The 21,740-nt window shown below is 42.3% G+C and overlaps 1 protein-coding gene across 1 annotated transcript in view; it reads left to right on the forward strand.

Moving 5' to 3' along the window:
• SERPINB5 (serpin family B member 5) overlaps positions 1-20,715 on the forward strand; it is a 21,936-nt gene extending 1,221 nt beyond the window's left edge. Inside the window, exons 2-7 of the mRNA XM_006037776.3 lie at positions 5,798-5,972; positions 7,831-7,968; positions 12,503-12,620; positions 16,398-16,540; positions 18,459-18,626; positions 19,184-20,715. Of these exons, the coding sequence (XP_006037838.1) occupies positions 5,799-5,972; positions 7,831-7,968; positions 12,503-12,620; positions 16,398-16,540; positions 18,459-18,626; positions 19,184-19,576 (1,134 nt within the window). The 5' untranslated portion in view covers position 5,798 and the 3' untranslated portion in view covers positions 19,577-20,715. The remainder of the gene's footprint in view (positions 1-5,797; positions 5,973-7,830; positions 7,969-12,502; positions 12,621-16,397; positions 16,541-18,458; positions 18,627-19,183) is intronic.
• Positions 20,716-21,740: the final 1,025 nt, after the last annotated feature.

Raw genomic sequence — 21,740 nt, forward strand, 5'->3', positions numbered from 1 at the left:
CAGGAATGCAGGCAAATGGGCTTACATTCAGGGACTTCTACTCAGAATAGATGGGCATTTTCCAGGACCGGTTTATTTTAGTTTTCTCTGTTGTGATGGCCAAGTGTATCCATTTGGTATTTTTTGTACTGTTGGCACTTCCGGTTAGAAACTGGTCTGAGACCACACTCATTCCTATAGAGCATTTTCACAATGTTAAAGTCACTACCAACTTTAACTTGGCTAGATTCAAAGTAGGAATGCATTAATGTGCTTTAGTTAATACTCATTAAATGTAGTACCCCCAGGTACTTTTACACATGCTCCAGGGGTGGGGAGGACACCAATTTAATTAAAGCACCACGATGTCTCCTGTATCAGCGTCCCCGGTTTTAAAATGGCACTGGGGGTGCTTGAACTAAAGCTCATTTAGTGAGCACCCTTCCCCCACCCCGCACCATTTTTAAGCATGGGAACACTGATACACAAGATGCAGAAGGCTGCTGGAGCACAGCAATTTCCATGTCCCAGCAGACTCAATTAATTGAGTCTGCTCCGACGCGCTAGAATTCCAGTGCGTTGGAGCAGCCTCCACACATGTGTAGACACCGTTCATTGTGAGGTACTAAGAAAATGTGCATTAGCCTGTCTTAATGTGCATTAAAGGGCAGAGTTTTAAATGACATTTAATACACATTAGCTTATTTTAATGTGCGTTAACTAAACAGCACGGGATACTTTTACATACTTATAAAGTGCCCCTCACTCCTGGGAGGAGAGGGGGCACTTTAATTAAAGCAGCTCCAAGAGATGCTCCCCCATATTCAACTCTTTTGTACAAACTGTTTTTTTAAACTATCTCTGAGGATGCCAGTTGCTCTCTGGCTTGACAAAGTAAAAGAACATATTCATTGTAGCAATTAGGTCACCTTAAAATTTGCTCTGTAACCTCACAGATTCCTTCTTTATGTGAAACTTATTTTATAATGTGTTGCCCTATTAATCAGTACAGTACTTTGATGGATTAATGATGACAGCCTCAGAGCATCCTTTAATCTGTATTGAGCCTGGGTAGATTACTGTCCTCAAATATGGTGTACTGTTGTCTTCCATGGGTCAGAAGAAAGCTTCAGTGTGTCACTTTGAATCCAGGTAACATGAGGGTGTTACATTTAAACCCCTCTGGTAGGCAATGTTCTACTGCCAGACTGTTGAGAAAAGAGGTAAAAGGGGCTCCTGTAGAAACCTGGACAGATAACAGATATTTATTCAGACAGATCCTTCCAGACATTTCAGTTTCTCTCTCTTCAAGATTTAGAGTGAAGGTCCGGTGTTTGTTTGATTGTTGTTGGGTTTTTTTTGTTTGTTTTGGGGGGGGGGAGTTGTTTGTTTTTGGGGTTTTTTAATTAAAAAAAAAATGAAGGAAGGAATGCTCACAAGAGTGAAAATGGATGAGAAGATATTGCAGAGCAGGAACAGTGGGAAGGATATCAGACTTAAAATTCCTTTGCAAAGGGATATGGAAGAATTAACAGAACTGGCCTAAGCCCTGGAGCCCATTTAAAATGTCTGTGTACCAGACTGTCCAACCCTGAAGAACATTGGCTCCCATGAAAAAGGATGGGAAGAGAAAGCACACTCACTCTTGCCCTGGGGGTGGGTTTAAATGAGATTTCTATGTAGGGTCTGGACATCAGTCTGACCTTCTTGCTTCTTCCCAGTGGGAATATATGGGAAACAAGACCAAACCCCAAGGCTGTGGCAACATGCATAATTCCAGCAGGAGGTGGAGGGGGTCAAGACATCAACAAAGGCTTCCTGTCCTGTTTAAAAGACAATTAGAAGTAGACATTGTATGAAAAAAGTATTTTTTCCAGGCTCTTCTCCTTTCCCCCTTCTTTCCAACTGCCAGAAGGACGGTATCTTTACCCTTCTGTCTTGATGCTAGCTTCAAGAGCCATGACTCAGAAAGGCCTGGTTATAGCCATATACAGGTAGTCCTCGACTTACAACGTTTCAAGTTACGTTTTGCACTTACAATGTTTATAAATTGACACCCTGCTTCAACTTTCTGACGTCAGTTTAGACTTTACAACACTTGATCTGACACTACACCACACCACACCAGTGAACAAGTTCACTGTGTTGCCCATCTCCCTGGAGAACATCTGTCCAAACTTCCTTGGACACCTTCTTTAAGTAAGCAGACAAGACTCCAGAAGACTTCAGCCAAGAACCCTTCAAAAAGTCCAACCAAGAGCCCTTCAAAAAGCCCAGCAAAGTCACCTCAAAGAAGTTCTTCCAAATCAATATAATTGCTATTTACAGTATAAATACATTAATGTAGCTACATTACTCATCTATAATTGAGTATAAAATTTTGGGTTATTTTTGGTGAAAATAGGGTATCAGGCTTTGGTTCAGGAACCAATCCCACAAGTATAACATTGTTTCCTATGGGAAAATCAGTTCCTACTTACAACATTTTGATTTAAGACGTGGTTTTCAAGAACCAATTGTGTTGTAAGTCCGAGGACTGCCTGTACCCAACTCTCCAGCTTTGCTTCAATGAGGAAGGATCCTGCCCAAATACTGAAGGATCAAATGGAATATTGCTCATATTTTGTGCCCCACTGCATGCCATTGTTTCATAGTCTGCAACTTTCCACACAGGAGCCAACACCCTCTGTCCTAGAGGCAATCTGATAGGTCTTTGCCTGCTATTGAAACCTTTGGAGAGCAAAGAATCCAGCTGTCTACTACCACAGAATAGAACTAAATGAAAACACTTTTGGATTATAATCCATGGCAACAATCTTTGCTAAGTGCAATTGGACAAGCTGGTAAATCAAGCATTGTTTTTTCTCCTCTCAGTCTAGTATTTCAGGGAAGATGAGGGAGCAGGAGCCTTTTTTAAATACTTAAAGAATGGCAGTCAGGTCACTAGGAAAAAGAAATAACAGTAGAGAAATTTACCCTCCCCAAAATCCAGACTCATTCAATAAAAACGACTTCAAAAATACAATTAATTATTGAGTAAAAAATGAAACATTCATGCTATACCTCCAGGTTACAGTTAAGGAATACCCTACTACAAGAGAAGATTGAAGCACTGGAACAAATGTATGATTGACAGTATCAGAGTTACCAATGAGAGTGGAAGAGAAAGAAGAGTTTCTTTTTGCACTTGATTTCCTTACTTAGTAAATCAAGTAGCTTACCATTAATTCATAAATATTTCCTTCATAGAACAACTTTCATTATGTCTGAAAATAGTAATGCTGTAAGAGCTGTGTAGAATTGTTTATCAACAGACTGAATGGATACAGCAAACATTTTAAAGGAGATCAACAGTGCTTATTGTGTCCTAGTGTCTAACATACAGCTAAGAGCCTAACTACAAATGACAGGTCAACTAGGATTTAGATGTAATATTGTGTTTTGATGATGAATAGGTTAGTATTTAAAAATAAATTATTTCAGAGAATTTAGTCCTGGAAAGGATGATAGTTGTGAAAAGCCATGTTTTTAGTGACCTGTTGGGTCTGTCTGATGTCACACCTGTGTACAAATTACCCCAAAACATATAGCTGGGACCCCTTTACTTAAAGCAATCCAGAATAATTCCTAAATTCATTATGTTAGATTGGTGAAAGGAAACATGTCTGAGAGGTAGGGATGGTGAAGGAAAATAACATAAACAACTTAGGAAGGGATATATGTGTGGTTGTGTGTAATGTTTTAGATATACACAGCCACAAAAGGTGCATGAGTGTGTTTAGTAAATGCATGAGAGAGAAAAAGAATCTAGATGAAATAAAGGGATTGTTTTAGCCTGTTATTTACTCACATGCCAAATTACTTTTTCACTAGCAGTTTGGTGCCTTCCAACCACTTGAATCCACAATATCTTGTAACTGTTTTATCCTAAACTGTTCACATTTAGGGTGGCTAGTCTCAGCTATAACACAGCTATTCACTACTAGCAACAAGCCATACTTGTCTCAGAGGACAGCATGAGTGCATTGAGAAGCAGAACCGATTACAGTTCTTGGGTAGGAGCTGGAACCTAGCTCTCTGCCTTATGCCTCACAATCCACTTGAGGTGTGTTCCCACTTTATGCATTATGTTACTGCTGTTCCAAAATATGACAGGGCACTGATAGCAAATGCATACCAAACCATTTGGTATGTACTGCATGATTGCTGGAAAGTGAGTGACTACTTTAGATGCTGGCTGAAACCTAGAATAAAAGCCTTGTAAAAAAAAATCTCACACCTTATTTGGGTGTTACTTTTATCAGTTATCAATAATTTTACATTTCCCCCTCAGAATGATTCTGTAATATTTCTATACAGTGGGGGAAAAAACCCACTCCAGTATTAATTGCTGTTGAGAAAGCCTGGCAAGGATGGAATATCAGTTGTGTTTTTCACACAAGAAACTGGTGTTATTCTATTTGGTGACATCACATTATTAAAATGCATAGTATATTTTAATGATCTTTTTATCCTGAGCCTTTTAGGCAAATTATTTTCAAAATACTTGTTGAATTTCATCTGATTGATTTCAGACCATTTCTCCAGTTTATCATTTCTCTAGGTCATTCTGGAACCTAGCTGTACCCTCCAAAGTGTCTACAACTCCATCCAACTTGGTGTCATTCACAAATTTGCTAAGTGTGTGCTCAATTCCATCCTCTAAAGCACTGCATCATGTTGCAATGTACACACAGGGTGTTGAGAGATGTTCACATTCCTGCTTTAACTCACGGCGCTTTATATAAAGCATTGTGAATTAGAGCACCCCCCTAACCCAACAGACATTCGCCCCCCTCTGCAGGGGCCAGATCGTACAGAAAATGTCACTTCTGTCTGTGCCCACAAATGTTAGCATTTATCCTTTCAAAAATTCTTTTGCAAATAGAAATAAGCATGTATAAATTTGGACAGAAATGTGTTATAAATTACAATATTGAAAAGATATACATTATGTTACAAAGAGCGTACTATCTTTGTGGCTATGATTTTCCTTCATAAGTTTCTTCATAACCTGCTGTTTATAATCAATGAGATATTTTCTGGTTATGATGTCAATTATATGAAATTGCCAAGTAAATGTTAGAGACAGCAATAAAATATTAAATCATTAGGCAAGTGAGAGACCTCTTTCTAGTGTAAGAGCCTTAAGGCTTCCTCAAAGTTTCAGGGAATCTGTCACAGCTTATTCCTTTACAAGTGTAATTTTGACTTTCTCTTTCATTTTAAGAGAATAAAATGCTGGATGTGAATATTCAGGATCATACCGTAAAGTTTAATTGGGAGGCACGTGCACCCCTTGTAATAACAGGAACTAACTCAATGTGCAGTCACCTGTGCTACTGTGCAGTAGTACCAGTGCATGCCTTTTTAGTGATGCTTATGTTCAGTAGACTGATTCTACTGTGCATTTAGTGTCTCATGTAGATGCACCCACTGTGCCTCACCATGCATAGTTCCATCCTGAATGGACCAAGCTTCTGCAACTGCTGTTGATGATGCTAGGCTGATATCACATATTGTGCCACCAGCTGCTGATGGGGATAACTGTTCTTATATTGTTCAGATTGCCCAGAGCACAGATGTAACACTCAGGCTTCCAGGTGGGGCAAAATTGCGATACCTCAGACCTAGTCTGAAAGGGCAGTTATCGCATTCATCCAACTCTTATTACATATCCATTTCTCAATCATGAGGAAGAAGTTGGTGCGCAGCCAAGAAGTTTCACAGCATGAGCTACTGGTATGTTTTTAGTTACATCACTTTTTTCCTGTTTCAGGATGAGTATTGATGCTCTGCAACTAGCAAACACTGCTTTTGCAGGTGATGTCTTCAAAAAACTGTGCGAGAAGGACAAAACAACCAACATTGTTTTTGCTCCACTGTGTACTTCAACCTCTCTGGCTCTGGCATACAAAGCTGCCAAAGGTGACACTGCAACCCAAATGAAACAGGTGAGTTTCTTGCTTAGCTGTAGAAATATGCCATTGGCTGGTGTGGTCTGTTTCTTTTTTACATATTCCTTTCAAAGCTGCACTCCTTTGCTAGGTAATAGCAAAAGTTGGTAAATAGTAAAAGATCTTTTCATAGCAAAAGCTTGTTCAACACATGCACATAATGGGACAGATTCTAGTCTACGTACTGCACATCTAAGGGGACGTAGGTGCCTAAGTGGGATTCTATTTCACCCTGTGGAAGTCTCTGGAAATCCATTCACGCAACTAGTTTTGTAACACACTGTCATCTTACCCTTAAGATTGACTCATAAAAAAGCAATAAGGAGGAGGAAGACCCACCCATCTTTTGCATTAATAAAATTTTACATGGACTCGAGCAGGGTGCAGTAAACTGCAAGTAGGTGCCCTACATCCACTTAGACACCCAATTGGTGGAACAGTATCTGGCGCAATGTGTATATGTGGGAAAGAGCGTGATTTAGATCAGGGGTATCGAACTTTTTTGGCCCTGTGGTCTAGATGAATTATGCAGGGCTGGTCCATGGACTGGATCAGACCCTTAGACCGGCCTGAATTCTGGATCCAGCTTGTGTCCTGAAGTGGCTGGAGTGGGTGCTGTATGCAGGTGGGTCCTGCTCTGGTCACTCCAGGGCTGCACTGCACAGACTGTGCTGCCACAGGCTGTGCTACATGCCCCTAGAGCCACTGCCACAGGGGTGTGCTGCACATGGTAGCCACTCTGCTGCTCTGGGATGTGAGCTGGAATGGGTGCCATGTGGCATGCCCTGCTTGCTGCTTATGGATCACTCTGAGACTCACAGGCACCACTGAGAACTGAAAGATATGGCTTCATGTGCTGGACCTGGCCCATGGGCTGAATCTTTGACATCCCTGGCTTAGATGGTGCTATGATCTACTGAATTAATCCATGCATGCATTCATAACAAAGGCTCCATTGTGGCTTAGGCTACAGCTGTGACTACTACACTTTCTGGAGAATAGCTTCGTCCTGAATCAATGGACTTCTAACAGCTGGGTGTGTTAGCAGCATGAAGGGGGAAGTGGCACAGTGGATCAGATGTCTTGCTACAGTTCCAAAGGCATGATCCAGGCTATGCTATCCCCCAGTTGGCTGTGTCTTCCCCTGGCTCTGCCCCCCGCCCCAGCTATGTTGCTGTCTCTGGATGGGATGGGGGAGGAAGTAGGGGAGGGAAGTCTTCCAGGGTTTCTCAGCCTCACTGGACCTGGGTTGAGGGCAAATAGATTGGAGCCCCCCCCAGGTGTGAGGCTCCAATCCACTGCCTGCCTCCTCCACCGAGGCTGAGAAAACCTTAGAAAAGACCACTCTCCTCTGCTTGCAGGTAGGCTATAGTTTTGGTACAGAAAGATTCTTTGTACTTACACCATAGAAATCAAGGTAGGTGTGGCATTTTTAAGAAAGTAAGGGGTGAAGCTTGGCCATGACAAACTTGCAATTGTTATAATGGCACATCTGGAAAGATGACAACCTCATGTTGTACACTCTCACACCTTCTGAGGAAAGAACCGGATGGCAGAAAGTGCCTGTGCTTTGCTACTTGAAGGATTACATGAAAAACTAAGCAGAGCACTTTTTTTCAGGGCTAAACATTTGTGATTGCAGATAGGAATATACCCATGCACCAGAAAAGACACACCCGACTGTGGCATGAACATGAGCACATGAGCTACTCCACTTGCGTGAGTAGTCCTAAAGCTCTTATTGAGACTCAGCGAATCTCATGTAGACACGCCTATAGTGATGTTATTTATTGTTGACCCATGACAGTTATCAAGCCAAGCAAGAGGTATAACATCTTAACATGTTTTCTTGTAGGTACTCCATTTGGAGAATGTCAAAGATGTTGCCTTTGGGTTCCAAACAGTAACGTCTGATGTTTCCAAACTCAGCAATTTTTTTACATTAAAAATGGTCAAGCGGCTCTATGTAGAGAAGTCTCTTGACCCGACGACGGTAAGTAATTCAAAAATGAGAGAGACAACAAAACTTTTGATATGTATTGCATTACCAACAGGTTGACTGGCTGCAATCTGAATCCAACCTTAAAGTTAATTTAGTAAAGGCAGTTTCAGTTTGGCTGTTCCTGTATTCTCCCCTGAAATAAGATTTATCCATTAAGACATATTTCTTTGGTTTATTTAGTGTAGATCTTATTCTAATGCCTATCTTGTGGAGCATCTTGTATAAGTTTATTAAAAATAAATAACTGCTCCCTAGCCATGCTATTTTGGAGTTTTAGAAAGTAATTTCCCTCTACTAGAATAAATAGAATGGCACCTTATCATAGAATATTTAAATGAAAACTGTAAAAGAGTAGAATCAAGCCATAAAATTCAGAAATGTCAAAGTGCATGTACAGCTTTAATCCATCTACAGAATAATATTGCATACATGCATATTAACTTTCTGACTGTTAAGCCAATTTAATTTTTTGAAGTCAACTTAACTGCCAGAGCATACACACATATGTTGAGCAGAATTGACTTAAATGTGGTACAAAATAATACACCTGCTGAGGTGTATTATCTTAAGTCGCATTAGTTAAGTCAACTTAGCTCACAAGATGCCTGCCACCATGTCAAGGAGGTGTACGTGTGTATGCTCCAACATAGCTTAACTTAAGTTGACTTAGTTAAGTAATTTTATTTTAAGTCAATTTAGTATGTGTGTATGCACCCACTGGCCATGTCTGCACGAGACATTGACTGTTCCATCATTATTGCATAGTCATGTAGTACGTGTATAAACATGTACTAAATGACCGCTCAGTAACCAGAGTTACTGCGCAGTAGCTTCGCCAAATGGCTTTTACATGATGCTGATTGCACAGTAGCTTGAGACTACTGTGCAGTAGCGTTGCATCACGCTCCATGCCACGTGATACTACTGCACAGTAGTAATGAGCTACTGCACAGTCAGCATCTCATGTAGATGTGGCCACTGTCTTTTACTATACCACCACATCAGCTTTAAATTATTACTGCTTGAAATTGCTTTTACCTATGAAAATGTAATAGTCAAGAGATATTTACTCATTTAGTCTACAAGCTGGATCTCTAACAGTCCTTCAATGTTTCATCTAGATGTAGTCAGATTTTCCTCAGTATGGGATAGTTTCTGTACAAGGAAAATATGGATTTCAATCACAGTAATTTGAAAAAGGATACAGCAACAGCCTAATACTTTAAACCATTTTGACTCAACTCTTGAAACAGATGCGATAGAATTGATGTTACTTTAAGTCAAGAAAATACAAAGCTAGAGAGGGGAAAAAATAATTTCTTATGTTTTCACACACAAATAAAGACTCTGTAGCCTTCTCCAATGACATATTATTTCTCCTAGTAGCATACATTACATTTTCAAATATAAGATGTATTTGAATTTGAATGTAAAGTAATGAGTGGAGTGGCTTGAAATTATTTAGAAGCCCTTATTATATCCTTTTTTGCAGGACATATTAGCATTTCATAAATGTGTGTCACCTGGGTTAGGGACAGACATTGCACATAAACCGGTTTGAGTGATCACAAACTGTTTTAAACCTGTAACAGAACAGATCTTCAGTGCATATAAACCAGTTTAAAAATGGCTGAACCTGGTTTGAGATAAACCTGGTTGAATGTAGCATCAAACTTAACCGATTTGTCTCAAACCAGTTTATGCAATGTCTGTCCCAGACGCCTTGCTGGTTTAAGATAAAACTGACTCCCCCACCATCCTGGCATGCTTTCTGGGCTGGGTGGGGCTCTTTCCTCCACAGCAGGGCTGGCCCCTCCCTTCTGCTCTCTGGCTGCAGCTCCCACACAGACTGCAGGCTGCTTCCCCTCACCATTCCCTGCTAAGCAGGAATTCCCCACTCCCCTCTGCCTTGCCTTGCCAAGTCTTTGTATTAGCTAGCAGACCACATGCTGGCTACAGTCGTGCTGAATCAAAACCTAGAATCAACAGGTAGTTGGTAATGTCCCTCTATTGTTTTCTTAATGGGGTGATAAACACTGAGTTAGGGGTGATAAACACTGTTATCAATTCCCTGCTGGGCTATCAGTAATCTGAACATCCTGCTGGGGCCCCCCCTTCCCCTCCCAGTTTAGTGCTGTGGAAGGAAGGGAAAGCTGCTCTAGGACCCTTTGGTTTCTAGCCTGAGCTACTTCAGGTAAGTGCCTGCATTTCTGGGATGTCTGTCTGGTTACAACACTGATTTAGCCTAGCCAGGTTAGACTAACCTGCAAAGACTGAATCAATTCAGGTTCAGGCTTTTTGAATGTCTGTCCCTAGCCCTGTTGATTCCAGGAAGGGATCTTTTAAGCAGAAAGCCATTCATTTTCACATCCTGAAAAAACAGCTGAAAAACCAGAAAGGCATCTTTCATGCTGTTGTAAACACAATTTTTAACAACTTAAAGGCATTTTAATGTAATTATTACTGCATCTGCTGCCCTGGCAAAATCTCCCCAGGGTACAATGCTGAGTGCAGGGTCTGCATCTGCCTGGCTCCTATGGCTGGGCTGTGCAGGGCTGCATCTGCTGTGGGAAAGACTTCAGGGGGGAGACGGCCATGCTGGTACCCCTTCTAAATCAGTGCCCGGGTCTGGTGCCTTGCTTGCCCTCTCTGGTTACACTACCAGGAAGGATCCACTCAACTTCCTGTCACGGCGCGGAGTCCTGCAGGAGGGCCATGATCTCCTCAAGGCTCCTTTCCCGTGCCAAGTTGGCCCAAGAGCACCCTCAAATTCTTCCCTGCCACATCTTTGGTGTTCAACTATATTAGGGAGGCTGCCTTCACGTCTTCTTGGACACGGTTTAGATGTAATCCGAGCCCCATGGGCTCCTGGACCCCTTTGTGGGCCCCATTCTATAGTGGGTATTCGGGGCACCCTAGCCTTATGGGCTATGCGTGGCTCCAACCACCCCTTTGCCACGCCCCAAGCCTCGCAGATGGAATAGACGTTGTTCGGTCTGGGCCTTGTTTATAATCTGGCCCCCTTGTCCTATCCGGGCCCTGCCTCTTTTGATCTGTGCCCTCTCTGGCGCTAGGGCTCTCCACAGCCCTGTCTCACTCTGTGCCCCCTCTCATGGGCTTCTCACAGTGCTGCCCTCTCTCTGGGGCTTCTCAATTGCCCCTTTTCTGAGGCTGGGGTCAGTGCACCCCGAATGCTGCGCCCTCGCTGGCACTGGGGTCCCCACGCTGCTGTGGGTCCCCTATGAGGCCTCCTCCAACCCCTAATAGCCTCACCCAACAGGTATTAGACAGTAAACAAAACACAAGCCCCTTGGCTATAACATAAACTGAAGCCACCCGGCTATAACTATGTTTCTCCCAACACCCCAGGGATACTCCATCCTTTACCCGGCTTGGGCTGTACCTGCGGTCAGGCCTCTCCTCTCAGCTTTGCTCCAGGAGAGCTCATTCCTCCCTGACTGCTGGTAGGGAAATGCTAGCCTGGCCTCAGCCCCTGGGCTTTATATGGGAGCCAGGTCCTGCCCCTTCTGGTCAGCTGACCTCCTCTGGTTGCCCTGGCAACCAGCAGCTGGGCTCGTCACTCCCTTCTTAGGAGCAGTGCACCTAATGAGACACTTGCATTAATAGTTTTTCCGGGACTCAAAAAGAGTGAAACAGAGTAGTACTTAGGCACTTACATGCCTAAGAGGTGGAATAGAATCTGGCCCTGGGTTTTTGCTGATCTATAAGGCCCAAACCAACATTGTTGGGTAGCAGTAGTATTTTCTCTTCTATAGAAGCTTCTCTTATTCAACATCCCTTCCCCAACAGTAGCAAGCTGCCCTGGTCTGATAATATATGTTGGGACCAAAGATTCCTTCCCTCTGAGCTTTGCTTTATTAAACTAGATCAGGACAGAGTATTAGTCAGAACCAAAGCATGACAATAATAATACAAACATTTAAGAAAAGGTTTATTGGTGTTTTAAATTATAAAGCTTGAAAGTGACTGGAAAACTTTGGTTTATGTATGTGTATATATACACACACATACATATACACACATTACACACACACACATATACATACATAAAATTTTAAATCACCTTTGGGCTAAGTCCAAGCATGGAAAATTTCAGTCACAGTGAGTTTTTGGGGAAAAGAACATGGACTCCAAAGAGTCATAATAATGCAAACTGCTTTTTCAGCTGTTATCATAATGAATGTCATTATGCATCTACTATATTAAACTTTTCAAATATTTTGTTTTAAAGAACAGAATGCTGAGGAACTACAATGTGTGAATACTCAGGCTATTTTAATAATGGGCCACAAGGTCCATAATGTTTTGTTACTTTTCCCCTCAAACTGGCAAAATGCATACTTTCTAAATACTATAAGGGAGTGTATTCTCTGGCTTAACTCCATTGAATCCTAATGACTGAAACCACTTATAGGATCTCTCTGTGTTAAATGTACCCATGTAGTAGAAACACCATAACAACAGGATATTATCAGAGATGAACCTGGTTTCTTGTGCCTCTCAGGACTTCATCAGTTCCACAAAGAGACCTTTTCCTTCTGAACTAGAACTAGTAGACTTCAAAGAAAAACCTGAGGACACCAGACAGCAAATCAACAAATCTGTTTCAGAGCTAACTGATGGTAAGTATAATTTAGCTCTCATTACCTCTTTAAGGAGAGAATTCTATTTCCTTGCAGGGATGGATGGGGGGGAGGCGGGGGAAGAGTGCAGTGGTGCAGTTGAACCACCCCCTTTGATTCCTCCTTCACCCAAATTATAAAACCAACTGCTTGGGAGGGGCAAGAGAATTTCTTGTCAGGCATGCTGGGAGAGTCTACTGACTTCATGGCTCCTTATCATCCCTGATTCCTGCTAATCTCTCTTCACTCTACCGGTACTAATGACACTTTCTCCTTTTTTATGATCTTAATATTTCACTATTCAAGTGATCTTTTCTTCTGAAATTGTGCTGTCTGTTAGCCCTTCCTAGTAACGTCTCTCTTCTATTTTACAGCCCTGCAGACTGTTTTTAGCTCTAGCTAAAATCCTTAACTCAGGTGTAGAAATGATTGACAGAGAAGTATTGGAGGCATCATCCAAGATACTGAAGGCTAGATGTTTTATGAATCTTAATAAGAGATGTACATTTAACTGTAATGACTACAGGACTAATGACACCCTACTTTGCTGTGTTTTTTTAAACTTCAAACATACTCTAGCAAATTAGTGCACATTCCAATAGGTATATTTGTTGTTTTCCTTAATCTTAAAATGAATAATATAGTGCTAGTCCCTTACCATATTAGTAAAGCTTTATGTTTCTCTAACAGGTGTAAAATGTGTTATATTATTTGCGAGGGTGTGCTACACCAAGTGCACCCACATTTTCAAAATCCTAGATCTGCCCGTTTCCTTGCAGTATTTTCTGTTAACACTGTCAGATATAAACACACATGGAAAGCAAACAGAATAATATTGTAGTAGGAACAGTGAGAATTAGTAATGTTACACCGTTTGCAATTGCTTGTTTTCATTACTATATCTTTTCAATGGGCCTGACTGTAAAAATCCTTCCTTATCCTAGAATCCCTTATCCTAATCCTACCCTTCTTTAGCTTCAGTGGGTCTATTTGTAATAATAATTGTTTTTGATTGTAAGAGTTGCACATTGTGATCTAAACCGGGGGGGGGCAACCTTTTTGGCAGGCATGTCTCAAGATAAACCCTGCTCCCTCCCCAAGTGTCAACCTGATCCCCTTCCCCTGCCCAGTTTGCTGCTGTTTTCTGGTCTATCCCCTGTGCTCCCTGCCTCATCTGTTGCTCTGCTTTCTGCTCCCTGTCACCCTCCCCTATCCATCCCGTGCTCTGGGGAGGGTGGGGGGAGGAGGGTGCTTTAATTAGAGTGGCTCTGAGAGCTGCTGTAATGAAAGTGTCCACAGCATCTTGTGTATTAAGCGTCCCCATGCTTCCAAATGGCAGTGGGGGCACTTTAACTAAAACTTGTTCAACAAGCTTTAGTTAAAGCTCCCCTGCTGCCACTTTGAAGCGCGGGGATGCTGAATACACAGGACATGGAGGCTGCTGGAGCAGGCTAATTAGCACGCTTCAGCAGACTCTATTAATTGAGTCTGCTCTGACGCGCTGTAATTACAGTGTGTCAGAGCAGCATCCCCACACATGTACAGGCATCCCTTTTCTGCCATGTAGGAGACCTAGGTTTGATTCCTGGATGCACATTTAACTACAGCCATCAATGCACCAAATGGCTGGACTCGGTCTGACCTTTGGATTCTGTCTCAATGACCTAAAGGAGGGATAAAAGGTCTGGGTAGCCTCCACTCCTCCGTACTCCTGCCTAGGTGTATGCGTCAACAGTCCTGGTGATCTCTCATGCGTACACCATGATCCAGAAGGATTGATGGGTGCCTACTATTCTTCCAGGTCTGCCACAGATGGGACTTTTTAAGTACCTTACAGTACCTCCACTTTTCCAGATTCTGTGAGGAAGCCAAGTCTTAAGCACTGTTCATCCTATTCCTCTCTCGGCTAGAATTTAACCATCTAGAACAGGAGTGTCAAACACATTCAGGTCTCTGGACTTGTCTGTGGGTTGGTTTGGGCCACACCAGAGATCATGTGCAGGGCTGCCAGTGCAATGGAGCACCACATGCAGTGTACACCCTGTGCTAGCCCTGGAATGGGCCTGGCACATGCTGTACCTGGTGCCCTATGCTATCCCTGTGGTGTGCAGGGCTGGACTGGCTGTGTACACTGCATTTGGCTCAGGGAGCTGGCACATGGTGCATACTATGCCCCATCAGCATGGCCTTGTGTGCTGGCTCTGGCACGGCCCAGTCAAGACTAACCCCAGAGACAATGTGCAGGGTCAGCATGGTATGGGCACTACCTACAGCATACATTCCATGCCAGCCTCCTCGGCTGCGTGTAGGGTCTGCAGTGCTGGGTCCAGCCCCTGTGTCAGACCAGCTCTGTATGCTGCACTCAGTGTGTGAGATCTGTTTGAGACCCACAGGCCAGATCATACTGTCCCATGAGCTGGATCTGGCCTGTGGGCTGTATATTTGTCACCCCTGATCTAGAAAGCAGAATATATTTTACAGCTTCTTGAAAGGTCATGGAGTACTTGGTCGTGGACTCTAACAAAAATAGTGTTTCTTGCTTTTTCATTTCTCTGGCTTAACCTAGATATTGGCAGCACTAGCTTTGAGTCCCTTTCAAGTTTAGCCCTAACACATTACAAACTCATCTCACAGAATTAGAATATTGAAAACAGCAGCCTGCTAAGGCAGTACCTTTCTGTGTCTGGTACCTGAAATGCCACAGCTCTCAGGGGCTTGTTACACTTAGGGCATATTTTATTTAGATCATAGTAAGCATTATGATGACTTAAAGTTTTCTGGGCAGTCTCATGGTAATGCTTACAATGATTCCAGCCCTCTAGACAAGGCTGGAGATGGTTGAGCACTTGATGAACAGCTGTTTGTAAGTCCCAGACCTGGCACCACATGAGCTGTTTTATCTCCATGGAGCAGTGTCATGATAGCATAACACATTATTTAACACCATGTGGAGATACTCCTTGCCCCCAAAGTCCTAAGTTGACTAACATACCACATGCATTCTTGCCTGAATGTGTAGACCCTTATGCTTAAAAGATCCTAAGCAGGGGTGACTGGTGCCTCCTGAGTCTGGGGGGAGAGGGCACAATTTGTGGGTGGGCCAAAAGCCCCATATCCACTCTTATACTTCTGTGCCGCGGCTTAGTGCCCCCCCCCCAACACGCTCCCAGCCTGCGTGGCAAAAAAATTGCCCCATTCTGAGCAGAGCCAAATTGGTGGCCAATCTCAGGGGGGGCATGTGCCCCCCATGCCTCCCCTACCAGTCACTTGTGGTCCTAAGTCTAACATGTGACAAAGACCATATAGCTGCACTTGCTAGTTCTCCTCACCCATACTGGGTCAAATTCATTGCTGGCATAACTCCATTGCTTCAGAGTTTAACAGAGGAAGAAGTTGGCCAACAGTCCTTAACATTTTTCTAGGAAAAAATCTTAAGCAACAGTAAAATGAGACCATTTATCTAAAGTGAAGTTTCAATAATTTTAAGAAATTGGTTTTATTACTATAATAAACTCAGAGCAGTGTAAGCCATCTGTATGCCATAAATGATTTTTTATGATATGACATAATTTGGCAAGTCAGATCCTCTCTTTTCCCCCCAACCCGAACTGGACTCTACACAATAAACCAGAATTAGGATGTTTCCCTCTTGAATTATCATTTCCCATTGACTAGCTACTGTCAGGTGCCATTTTCTAGCAGCATCGTCAGATATTCAGACAGTGAAACTTAAACTGAGGGCCATTATTAATGAAATGTTTCAAAACATGCCAACAGGTAAGATGGAGAACATTTTGAGTGAGGAGAGTGTAAACGGCCAAACTAAGATCCTCCTGGTTAATGCAGCTTATTTTATAACAAACTGGATGAAGAAGTTCCCAGAGGCAGAAATCAAAGAATGTCCATTTAGAATCAACAAGGTATGTATACAAACAAGTATCTGAATACTTGTGTATCCAAATTAAATACATGTTTGTGAATACTGAAGTAAGCAAATCCTGACACAGAGGACTAGAAATCTTCAGTATTACCATGGTGTCACTGAGCTCTTGTTTTGGGGCCTTAAAAAAGATAGTTTTAACCATACTGGTAGCTTTGTATAAACTTTTCAAAGACTTAGAGGAGCCCCCAACCCAGCTGTTCACCTGATCTGAAGGAGAATCACCAAATGTATTTCTCGCTGTACTCTGAAGCTTGCTCTGGTGCATGACGAGAGAAGGAAGACTTCTGAGGAGAGAAAAGGGGGTTCTGGTAAGAACAGCTGGTGGTGAGTCCAGTGAGCAACAGGCAAAGCTGATCATTAACTGCCCTTGGAGGAAGTCTGTTGAGCATTCACAAAGGTGACTTTCTCAGGGATTATAACCTGTACCAGAAATAGCATCCAAAGCTAAAAGTAGCCAGTGTGGGGCAGAAAATGTAAGTATATAAACCTGTCACCATGGGCAACCGGTGCCTCCTGAGTCTGGGGGCGCACTAGCGGCCAATCACCAACTGGGAGCGGGTCCCCGGAAGTGCCGGTGGCAAAACCAGAAGTGCTAATGGCAAAACCGGAAGTGTCAGCGATGTTTCTCTCGGTGCCCCCACTTGGAGCCCGGCCAGCGAGGGCTAATCTCGAGGGGGGACACAACATGTGCCCTCCCATTTCCCGCTACGCGTCGCTAATGCCTGTCACAGTTGTTAGGCTACATGTCCCTTTTCTGGTCTCTCTTGGAGTACACTCTGTCAGATGTGTAGCCTGCCTTTATCTCAACAGTGGTGCATTCATACAAAAAGAGGCTCATGCAAATCCTATCCATCTGTGCCTGCTGATATGATCTAAACCTGGAAACACACTGGTGAGACTCCTTGGGGATCATGCCCAGTCGCCACCCTCAGACATGGAGACTGAGGGCTTGAGGGAGGCTGTTAAAGGGATGAACACAGAATGGCCTCACTGATCTATTTCCATGTTTGTAGGGTGCTTGAGGAGATAGGCGGTGTGAGCAGGATGTCCTTGGTCCCGTCTGTATAAGGGCTTTGTAGTGTTGACGAGACCTGTCTCACATAGGGTGCAACTCCCACATTCTCCCTGTCTTTGACCAGGCTCTAGACTCTAGCACTCTGCATCAGCTATGCTTTCCCAGTAGGTCCATCTAGGTTTGGCCATTGTGGTTCTTAACTTCAGAAATCTGTGGCTAAGGATGAATTTGGTGACTAGGCTGCTTTTGGTAAATCAAAATGGACAAAACTGTTCAAATAAAAAGCTTGTTCACTGAAAAAAAAATACACCTTTGGGTTAGTTGAAACAACTTTTGAAGGTGCCAAGCTCAACACACATTTTCAAACCAGAAAAGGAGTTTTTACTGTGAAAAAATTTAAACAAAACGTTGATGGTTTCAAGTCAAACTGTTTTGATTTTGTTTTGACTTTGTTTTGAAACAACATTTAAACTAATGTAGTGTTAGGAAGGGCAAAACAAAAATGGGGAGGGAAAGCTTCATTTCAGGATTAATGGAACATTGTAAAGACCTGAAAATGACTTCTTTTTTTTTGGTTTTCTTTGGGGTTAACTTGAAAATTGTAATTTGATTTTTTTTTGGTTTTCACAGTGAAACAAAAATAAATTATCCCTACATCCCTATTGTGTTTCAGCCTTTGATACATCCTCAGGGATTTATGCTGGTTGAGACTGCGCTGCCCTTTAGGCAATATATATGCTCTTAGCCACAAGGCCAGGCAGGCCCTTAACTTCAAGTGAAACACAAGGTTACTCATTCAAGCACACATTTCCTCTTTCTCTCTCTCTCTCTTGTTTATGAAGGTAAAGGGGTCCCAGATTGTTCCCTCTGTGTTTTACAGACTGAAACCAAACCAGTGCAAATGATGAACCTGGAAGCTACATTTTGCTTAGGCTATGTAAAGGATTTAAAAGTCTCTATCCTTGAGCTCCCTTGCCTCAACAAGCATATCAGCATGCTCATTTTGCTACCAAAAGAGATTGAAGATGATACCACCGGCTTGGAACAGGTAAGGGAAACAGACAGCATTTACATGGGCGTCCCTGCGTGTTTATTCCTTTCCCTTCTCCACACCTAGCGTGGTGTTCATGATATAAGAATTTCTACTGTAGTCAAGTGTCAGATTATGTTTTCAGGTGGGAAAATTAAAGGCAGGGACAGCTGAACTAAAATCTATGAGAGACAAGGGTCTCAGTGCTTTTCTAAAGCCCATGAGGTGACTATAAACATTATATAATGCCTACATACTTTTCAAAATGTAGTTTTCATTTTAATTGAATGGTGACCTGGCCATTAGAGCAAAGCACTTAGGGTCAGAGTCCATTCTACCTATGAGTCATCTAAGAGGACTTAGATGCCTAACATGCGATTCTATCCCACGCTAGTCAAGTCCCTGAAAAATCTATTTATGTATCTACTTTTGTAACACACTGTCATCTGATTAAGACTGAATCATGAAAAAGCAATGAGGAGGAAGAGGACATTCCTTCAAGGGGGTTGGAAAGATTTCTTTTTCCCCCACCCTTGAACCAGCTGCTAATTTGTTTCCTTGCCTTGTTTTTTCAGCTGGAAAGGGAGCTCACCCCTGAGACACTGGTACAATGGACCAATCCCAGTGTGATGGCCAATACCAAAGTGAATGTATTTCTTCCAAAATTCAAGGTGGAAGGGGATTACGACCTGAAACCTGTTCTGGAAAGCCTGGGGATGACAAGCATTTTTGATGAGAACACAGCAGATCTCTCTGAAATGTGTGATGCTAAAGATGTGGTTTTGTCAAAGATCATTCATAAAGTCTCTCTGGAAGTAAAGGAAGAAGGTGGGGAATCTAGAGAGGTACCAGGTTATCGGATCCTACAGCACAAAGATGAATTTAAGGCTGACCACCCATTTATTTTCTTGTTTAAGCACAGCAAAACTCGCAACATTATTCTCGCTGGCAGATTCTGTTCTCCTTAAACAGGGCATGCTAATTAAAAAAAGCAGAATTACATTTATGGTGATGCATGTCTCAGTAAAGCTTTGCATCTTGAGTATCACCTTTGAAAGGTAATTTAAGATTTTCATTTATCAAACAGGTAGTACAATGTACTTTTCATATGCAGCAGTCCTACAAAATAAATACAACTTTAGTTTCACGCACCTAAAATAAAGGATGGGTCAGCACAAAGGAAGTATGATGAACTTCTTCAGGAAATATCCCAATATCAGCAACCAGCCTGGCTGTTTCTCTGATGCATTTCTTTTTCATAAACACAATGAATTCTAAATCAAACTTCCTAACAGATGATGAACCACAATTGGTAAGGGCTCTGGAGTATCATACAAAGAACTAGCTTGTTTCTGTAAGTTTTCTTTGACCAGGCCCAAAATCTCCCAAAACGTGGAAATGGATTTCTGCTGCATAGAAGTTGAATACTTTGAGGTCCAAGGTTATAGCCCCTATCTTCAAAGTGACTGCACACTAGGGTACCTGAATGGAGCCCTTAGCAAGAGTCCATTTAGGTTCAGCAGTGTAGCTATCCAGTCTCCTGTAGATTAGGGCTGATGGGTATAAAACAGCATGATAGTCCTTATATTTTCCTACATGTACTGCATACATTATCTAGGGATAAAATAGTCTATACAAATAATTCTTTATACTTATAACAATGGGATACTCATCTGATGACCTTAATGGAGCTATGTAAATTTACACAAGTATAGAATCTGGCCCTACAGATTGGACCTTTCTTAATCATGATCCTTTAATTAGGAAACAAAGATAAGTTTCAGGTAAGAAGAGCCTATGTTGTGCATGGTCTGTGAACATGAAGATAGAAATCTGTTACTGAACCAAGCCTTTGCTATGCAGCTAGTACTACCATGCTTTCACTTTGTGTTGTCTGTAATTTCTAACTTCAGAGTAGAAGTAGAAATTGAAGTTCCATGCACTTAGTATATAATATATGAAGAGGAAATCAGTTGTTAACATGTGTTAGATTCAAATTAAATGCGACATCTCTGTAAATTGCATAAATTTGAGTCTAAAAGTCTTACTGCTGCCTGTGTTTAGTATTGTTTACCTTTTATCATTCAGAATAAAGCACTATAAAAAATGTCTTTTCCCATTTTTAAACGTTTAAGACCAAATTCAGTTTTCTGCTATTGTCATGTAAACTCTTTGTTTCTGAACTGTGGGTTTCAGGAATTTAACAAAAAGGTATTTTGGATAGCAGGTTTTTTTAAAGGGTAAGAGTAGTGTTAGCAGCAGCTGGAAAGCATGCCTTTTCCAACAGTGAACTTGTTATTAAAAAGCAGGGTATTTACTAAAGCGTGAGTGAGGGAGCATTACATAATTGTAATGCTTAGTTAAATGCTTCCAGTTGCTGTTTTGATCAAAGATAAAAGCAAGAGTTTTGTTTTTTTGCTGGATTTTTCTTCAAATGAGTTGTCAACAAAGCATCTGTAAAACCTCCACATGGAGAGCTAAAGGATCCAGGCCTATGTTGGTGAAGCACTCTGATACTTGGAGGGTGCATCTACATGAGACATTTACTGTGCAGCTGACTAATTAACTGTGCAGTAAACATCTTGGTATCTACACATGCGCCCTTATTAGGGCACACAAAAATATAAGTACTTGTATATAAGCACTTGTAAATACAATTACTACCCTGCTGCGGGGATGTTGTGTATAGCAGCTCATGTGTAGATGGTGCCCTGGGTGCCTGGAGCACAGGGTGCTTCAGCACGGGACTAGCTGGCAGGCAGCCCCTGCACTGAAGCACCCTTATGCCTCAGCCAGCTGCTCTGCAGCACATGAAGCCCAGTCGGCGCAGCCCTGGGCTGGCAGGCTGACCCCACTGGATTCCCTGCCAGTCTGTCCTGCTCCAACCCGGGCTCCATGTGCTGCAAAAAAATAAACTCCATAGCAATATGTTCTGAGGTTTATTTGTGTGCATTAATCACATGTGTAGGCATACTCAGAGAGAAGGTGTTACAAGAGCACGAATTATAATTATTCCACAAAACATTGCAGCTGAGAAATAGAGGAATGGCAAACACTGACTAGAAGCTGTGCCTACTAGCTTGTCTGGGGCCAGAGAAAGGGAAACAGTTCCCTTCTTAGCAGACTGCAAAT

This window comes from Alligator sinensis, unplaced genomic scaffold (genome assembly GCF_000455745.1).
Source record: "Alligator sinensis unplaced genomic scaffold, ASM45574v1 scaffold491_1, whole genome shotgun sequence".
NCBI classification, from domain to species: domain Eukaryota; kingdom Metazoa; phylum Chordata; order Crocodylia; family Alligatoridae; genus Alligator; species Alligator sinensis.